This window comes from Echinops telfairi, unplaced genomic scaffold (genome assembly GCF_000313985.2).
Source record: "Echinops telfairi isolate 266 unplaced genomic scaffold, ASM31398v2 ScPeMD7_15;HRSCAF=58, whole genome shotgun sequence".
NCBI lineage: Eukaryota > Metazoa > Chordata > Mammalia > Afrosoricida > Tenrecidae > Echinops > Echinops telfairi.
Window position 1 is genome coordinate 9,903,971 of NW_022103912.1, and position 8,014 is coordinate 9,911,984.

Here is an 8,014-nt window from a genome sequence, read left to right on the forward strand (position 1 = left end):
AAAACACTGGATATTTCTAAAGCTGAAAGAAATGAAAAATATGTAAGCCTTGATTTACACTATTGAAGAATGCAGAAAGCATGGTGATGGCGGAAACACAGAGAGAAAGTGCACCAAAAAGGAACAGTTAACAGCCAGCATTTCAGGAAGTAGCATATCATCAAGAGCCAATGGGATTGATCAAACACAAGCAGGCATGCCACACTCTCCTCACGATCAATTTCAGAGCCCTTGCTATTCCCGTCCCTGTCCTTACTTGGTCACATGATATCGGGGCAAGGAGGAAAGAAGAAGAAAGTAAAAACTACATACAGGTATAAATATAGATGTCTACATGTAAAAATATAAACATACAAAGATAGGTCCATTTGTCTATGTATGTATATACTCGAGTACAAGCCGACCCCAATATCAGCCGAGGCACCTAATTTTACCACAAAAACTGCATTAAAGATGTGCTGAAAATCTCGGCTTATATACGGTGTATAAATAATACAACAAGGAAACAGATGGACTTTGGGCCTCTACTAAATCTGACCTCCGTACAAGAACAGTTTGTTCTAATATTGTGCCACTGTATGATACCTTCCCAATACGATCGCTGAAGACAAATGGGTGCGTGAGCAAATGCTATGAAGAAAGCTGATGGTGCCTGGCTATTGAAAGATACAGCATCTAGGGTCTTAAAGGCTTGAAGTTAAACAAGCAGCCATCTAGGAGGGAAGCAACAAAGCCCACATGGAAGAAGCACACAGCTGTGTGATCATGAGGTGTCAACGGGGAAAGGTATCAGAAGTTCAAAAACAAGAAATAAAATTGGCACGAAGGAGTGTGGACAAAGTGGAGACCCAAAACCCACCTGTAAGATAATTGTACAGTCCTTCTGAAGGACCACCCGGAAGGGATGATAAGTCTAGGGAGCAATATAGCACTGAAGAAACACATACCTATCCTCTAGCTCAGTGGTTCTCAACCTTCCTAATGCCGTGGACCCCTTACTACAGTTCCTCATGGTGTGGTGACCCCCAACCATAACATTATTTTCCTTGCTACTTCATCACTGTCATTTTGCTACTGTTATGAATCGTCATGTAAATATCTGATATGCAGGATGTATTTTCATTGTTACAAATTGAACATAATTAAAGCCTAGTGATTAATCACAAAACAATAATGTAATTATTTATTGTGAAATATTAATTTTAATGAAAAATAAATGAAATTTTGTCCTGAAGCCTGGTGTAGCACGGGTAACAGTCTTCATGCCAGGTACTCGCATGTGGGCATATCTGGATGTGGGCGGACCCACCTGGAGACGGACAGAGGAGCGGTGTCTGGGTTCCAAAGACCATCGGAAATATGGGTTTTCCGGTGGTTTTAGGTGACCCCTGTGAAAGGGTCGTTTGACCCCCAAAGGGGGTCTAGTTCCTTAATATATCCTCCCCTTACTATTATGTTCTTTGTTTTATCCCATTAATCTTGTTAGACTTTCGTATGTTCATTTGAATAATTAAGAGCCAAGAGAGATAACCTTTCAGAAACAGTATGATTATAATGATAATAATGATAATAATGATTCTCTAAGGGTAATGGAAGGGGAAGGGGGGGAGCAGGAGCTGATAGCAATGATGGCTGTATAACCCCACTCAAGGGGAACGAATAACAGAATTTCAGATGAATGGATGCATTGGATGGTGTAAGATACGGCAACAAATAATAATAGATAATATGATAATAAGGGTTTCTGGGGGTAGGGTGGAGATAATTTTTGAAACTGATAGTGGCAGCAATTATAAAATCATGCTTCATCTAAATGACTTATGGATTGTTATAATATCTGTAAGAGCTCCCAATAAAATACTTAATTAAAATAAGAGATTAAAAAAAAAGTCGATGATCTTGAAGGAAAAAGTCTACAACAGCAGTTCTCAACCTGTGGGTCGTGATCTTTTGGGGTCGGAAAACCTTTTCACAGGGGTCGCCTGATTCATAACAGTAGCAAAATTACAGTTATGAAGTAGCAACAAAAATAATTTGATGGATTTGATGGTTGTGGGGGTCACAAAATGAGGAACTGTATTATAGGGTTGCGATATTAGGAAGGTTGAGATCCACTGGTCTACACTGTCCTGAACACATTGTTGAAATATAAGGTCTCTAGGAATTGGTGGAATACCAATGAAGGTGTTTCAACAATGAAGGCAATTTAGAAGCACTCACTCGTCTGTGCCCCCCAATTTGGAAGGCAGCCACCCGCCCGACCAATTGGAAGAGACCCGTTCCCACGAAAGGTGACGCAACAAAATGTTACATATTATCAAAGAATACCACGCTCAAGTGAAATTTTGCTGCAGATACTCACAAAGTGCTTAAAGCCATCCATCAACAAATTTACACACCAAGCAGAAATGCCAGATGAAGAAATTTTAAAATTTCACCACTTAGAGAGAGGATGTGGAATGAGGGCTATCACTGCTGATGTCAGATGGATCCTGGCTAAAAGCGGCGAATAACAGAGCTCTTTCCTTGTGTTTTACTGGTTGTGCATAGGCAGTTGACTGTGAATCATAACACATTATGGATAATTTTGCAAAAAAATGAGAATTCCAGGACACTTCATTGTGTTCCTGCAGAACCTGAGGCAGACAGTCAACACCGAACAAGAAGATGATGGTTTAAAAATGGGTGAAGTGCTCATTAGGGTGCTATCCTTTCGCCATATGGGTTCAATCAGTGCGCTGAGCAAATAACCCACGAAGCTGGACCACTGAAGAAGAATGTGGCATCAGGAGGGAAGAAAGGCTCATTAACACCCAGGCCTGGGGAAAGTGAAAAAAGACTTAAGCAGTGATTGGTGAAGGTCCACAGTTACAATCTTCAGTATATAGATTTCACCTTAGCAAAAAGGGAGGAAAAAAAAAACAAAACCCTGCATATCAGAACCAATAGTATCATAACAAATGGAGAAAACAGTAATATCCTGAAGAATGTCTTTTACATGGATCCACAACGAAAGTCCTTGGAAGCAGCCTTCAAGAAACCAAGGGGTGTGTTGCACTGGGAAAATTGGCCGCAAAACAAACAAAACCTTTTAAAATGCGAAAAAGCAAAGATTTCACTTTGAGGAAAAAAGTCCACCTGGCCCAAATCATGGTTGTTTTCAATCACATCTACTTGAGAAAGTCACAAAAGGGTAAATAGTCTATGGCCCTATGGGGGTTAGATTTTATGCCAACTTGATGGTACCTGGGTGGAGATAATGGTTGAGTCCAACCTGTCAATCAGGTGGGAGTCTGGTCATGCCACCTTGGGTGTGTGGCCCTTTTACGTGAGAGACCCAAAACCTTCTCTCTCTGGTCCTTCAGCCTCTCTGCTTGGAGGGATGTGTCTCCCTCCAGGGGCAGCCCAGCCGGCTCCCTGCCATGCTCCCACCAACAATGACGCACTGGGCTCTGCACCCACTGTCCTTAGTGGGACCACCCTCCTTCCTGCTTCCTATTTTGTGGTGGAAGCCTGAATAGGACTCTGGCTAGCATCAGACTCAATGGCCTTGAGTTGGCCTGGACTGGGATGTTTTCTTAATATAAATTTACTTCTGGATAAGAAGTTCTTTCTTTTACATATACAAGTTCTAATGATTTGGTTTTTCTAGACAAGCCAGCCTAGCACAGACTCCGTTGATATTGAGTACTTATCTAGAATAAATAAAGGCAGGGACAAAAGGTTATTAGTGAGTATCTGGGTCTGGGGGTGTGGGGAATAGGAGGGGTGCTTAATTTCTGCTGGGAGTGAAGACGAAAACGTAGTAGTGATGTTATCATCAGATGGTGAATGCCATTTATGTCACTGACTTGCACAGTTTAAAGACAAACTTCTTGTTATGTACATTGGGCCAATGACACATTTTTCAATGCAAAAAAAAAAGAAAGAATTGTGCAGTCTTTCAAATTAATGTCCACAAGCAAAAATAAGTTAAACATGACAGCGCTGACAACAAATATACTGCCCCCCAAAGCGGGGTTCTGAGAAACCACTGCAGGACAAGCCCTTCTTCTAAGGAGAATTTTTATGTTAATGCAGTCTGGCCTGTTAGAGAGCAGTACTTCAGAAGAGAAGGGGTTCAGACTAGAGTAGGAATTAATTTACATTAGTCTAGAGAATGGACATTATTAGCCCATGGTACGGGCTTGGAAGAGCAAAGCAGTTTGAGGGTTACAGGGAGAAGCATGGACAGGTAATCCCAGAGCTGAGCATTTTCAGCTACGGTCTATTACCTGCGCCTTGGCTTTCTAAGAGTGGAAATGATTAATTATTTGTTAGAAGAGGGAGAAGACATGACAATGAGAGAGAAGTGGCCCAAAACAGGGAATTGGTACGAAATGAACTCTTTCGTGGGCAAATGCTTTGATGAGCAATTGGAGGACTAATTGTGTCTTAAAGGAGTGATCTATGTCAGTCCTATATACCAAGGGCTGACAAGGATGACAGGAAAGGTGGGGAAGGAAGCGACAGAGGTCAAGAGTAGGGGGCTGAGTTTATCAGACCTCGCAGAAACCTCAAAGATGGAAAGGAAAAATTTGAGGTTGCTGAGTATTGATCAGGGAAGCAAATCTTTGCTTTGGAGGACCAGCATATACTAACTCTTTGTTCAAGAGTGTGTGGGGTAGGGCAGGGTCAGTTGGGGAAGGGTCTGCAGGAGCCCAGAAGGCCTGAGCTACAAGGATCAGTGTACTGAAGGGCCACTCCGCATGAGAAAACACGGAATTTCTAACCATCAATCTGCAACACGCCGCTTCAAGGGCTGAGCCTTAGGCACAAGCAGTTGCTAGTAGCAACAGGGCACAAGCTCCCAGGGAGAGCTGGGGAGGGCGGAAGCCCTGAGGCCTGGGAGAGAAGCCCCAGCTGGGCAGACAAGGTCAGGAACTGACTCGCAGAGCCCAGAGTGGGTGGTGGTTGTGCTAGTGTTAGGTGTGAGCGGATGCACCTCGCTGGAGTCAGCCAGCGGGGTGGGGTGGGGGGCCTAGTCCGGTGGCCCCTGGAGGGGGGCGCTGGTTTCTGGCAGCACAGTAATACCACAAGTTCACCCTCTAGGTCCCTCTTGGAGGCGCTGGGTCCTGTTAGCACCCAGACACAGGATTTAAGGCCAAGGGGCGGAAGAAGAACTAACCTTGCACTTGGGGGGGGCCACCCCGGCCCTGAAGATCCGCCCACCTTCCCTGCTGCAACTCCAAGCCCCCACCCTTCCCGGGTAAGGGCGCCTCCGCAGAATTGTCAGCACGTGTGCGTGTTTTCCTTTGCACTTCCGGCACAAATGCGAGGCCCCACAGGTGGAGAGCAAGGGGGCTGGGAGTGGAGAGACCACAAGGTGGCTGTAATCACCAGGCGGGAGGGAACGAAGCCCATTTCGACTCCCACCACCGTCCTGTTCCCGGCCGGCGTCCGGGGGAACAGAGCCAGTAACCTTGCGCCCCCTCCTCCAACTTCTCCCCCTACCGTTTGGATCGGGTAAGATGGAAAGAAAACGCGACCGCGAGGAAGGGCGATCAATGGCCCCAAAAATGGGCCGAGAGGACCAGGACGGAGGCTTGAAAAGAAGGGAATCCCCAAGGTCAAGTAGGAGCTCCAGTGAGAAGGGTTGGGGGCCGCAGAGGCCAGGTGGCCGCCCCGGGGACACGCCTGGGGGGAGGGGGTGGGGCCCAGGTCCCTTACCTGGCCTGCGGTGGACCATTTTGCAGCGGGCCCGGGATGGAGGGGTGGGCGCCGTCCCCGCCAGGGGCCGACCCTGCAGCGCTGCTGTGAGTTCCGCGGCCACGGGGCGCTGGCCGAAGAGCGTGGACTTGACAAACTTGCCGTGGCCGGAGCGCAAGACGGCGGCCCCGGCCCCACGCGCTCCGCCGCCGGTGGCGCGGCAGCTGGCTCCTCGGAGCTCCCCCGCGCTTCTGGGCTTTGTTGGGTTGCGCTGCCCCCCTCTGCGCCCGGGTCTCCGGGTCCCCGTGCCCTCGCTGCACCGGGAACGGCTCGCCGGCGTTCGAGGAAGCCCCTGGGGGCCGCGGTGCCACTTTCCTCCCGGAGGCGCGCGTGCAAGAGCGGCCAGGGAGCGCCCGGCTGGGCTGCGCGGCCCGTAGATTCCCGCCCCCCCCCCCTTCCCCTCCCTCCCCCCACCCACTTAGAAGCTGCTTAGGATCCGGGCTGTCAAATCCAGCCCATCTGCTGCAGTCACAATCAGTCTCAACCGAACGGTTCTGACAAATCTCCGCCAGAAGCTGGAGTTGGGGAGGCCTGGGGGTGAGGGGCGGGGATGAGAGGCGGGGGCGAGGGGCGCCGGGACCTGGCGTCAGGGCCAGAGGCTTCTATTGTCTGCCCCAAAGGAGGAAGCGAAAGGAAATGCGGGACCAGGAGGGGAAACAATGTTTTCCTTTTCCTATTCCATATCAATCAATCAATCAATAAGCCCATCCTGGTAGACCCTGGCTCCCTCACCCGCACCCCAATCGGCTGTTCTGTCTGGGTGGAGGGGAAGTCTGTTAATGAGCTAAACAAGCAGGTACCATAATCTTATCATCAGGTTAGCCAAAGTCTTGGGAGCCAGAAGTTGGCCTGCTAGGAATTGATGGCAATGCTCAGCTGCTAGTCGCCTGCTGGTATTTAAGTGAGAAAAGAAATTTGCATTGGGCAAGAACTGCTGAACTCAGCTTAGCCCCATTTTAAGTTTAGAAGAATTCTCCCCACTCCCCTTTTCCCCAAATTCTCATAGAAATGCTATTTTTAAAGATGCTGTTTAATTACCCCCACCCCCCTTTTCCCCAAATTCTCATAGAAAATGCTATTTTTAAAGATGCTGTTTAATTATCCCCACCCCCACCCCTTTCCCCCAAATTCTCATAGAACTGCTATTTTTAAAGATGCTGTTTAATTAGAAAATTGCAACTTCTAAAGTGGATGTTTTTCCAAACCAATTACTTCTGCAGATGAAATAGGGCACACTTTCTAATAATATACTGATAAGTTACTGTATTGACACTGCAACAGAAAAACCTATATGTTTACTCGTGATAGGCTTAAAAGGATTCCCTCAAATCTGTTTGCTTTTTTAAAGGTAAAAATAGCAGTAGTCCTAGCTATACAAACAAGTTTAAAGCATGCAAGAATATCACCAGCGTGGTTATGCCCAGTGTTCACATTTCCTGAAGTGCTGCCAATTGCTGGAGTGCCTGAGCGGTGGTCTTGAGTAAATAATTGCAGTTGGGGCAATAATTTGTTGGATAAACCAATCTCTAGCTGAAAGTCTGAAAGAGGGCAAATTTTCAAGGCTGGGGAAACAATATATACTTTACCATGAAGCTTGAATTGAGTTTTCAATCAATGTTCAAATCACTCTTTTGCTTTATATAGTACTTGAGAACCGTGTTCCAGCCACATGAAACATCCACTTATCTAGCCAGGACTGGGTCTTCCACTAGGTCCGTGGCCCAGTGGTGTTCAAACAGCACTCTGCACGGAGGGGTACTCACTCCATGAATGCCGACTGTTTGATGTACAAAACTCAAACCCAACCTACTGCCTGCCATCAAGTGAATTCTGAGGCTGTGCATCTTTACCAGAGCAGCCAACGTCATCTCTCTCGCTTTGCTGTAGAGCTGTGTTTGGTCCTCACGGTCAGCCTTACTGCTAGCCGTCAACTGTCTATCTGACAGCCCCACCAGGGCTGCATTGCGGTGACTCCATCAGTAAGGTAAAGTGGGCACATGTGAATGCATAATCAAGAACAACTAATCGCAAACTTTGAGATAGCTCAATTCATACTGGATCCGTTCCATTCATTATCAGTTTGTTCAATGTGTTTATCAATAAGAAATATACATATTTGTTGTTGTTGTAAGATTGATTAACGGCTTGCCAAGAAAACACTTCCAAAAGGATCGTTGTCAACAGAATGAAGGGTCAGGTTGGTGAGTAGCTAGCTTAACTGACAGTGCCCAAGCACTTAGTTATTTTGAAGGGAGAGACCACTTGG

The 8,014-nt window shown here is 46.9% G+C and overlaps 1 protein-coding gene across 1 annotated transcript in view; it reads right to left on the reverse strand.

The window, feature by feature from the left end:
* NCKAP5 (NCK associated protein 5) overlaps window positions 1–6,562 on the reverse strand; it is a 734,641-nt gene extending 728,079 nt beyond the window's left edge. The window contains exons 1-2 of the mRNA XM_045287417.1: window positions 6,549–6,562; window positions 5,710–6,279 (exon numbers count right to left, since the gene is read on the reverse strand). Of these exons, the coding sequence (XP_045143352.1) occupies window positions 5,710–6,279; window positions 6,549–6,562 (584 nt within the window). The remainder of the gene's footprint in view (window positions 1–5,709; window positions 6,280–6,548) is intronic.
* Window positions 6,563–8,014: the final 1,452 nt, after the last annotated feature.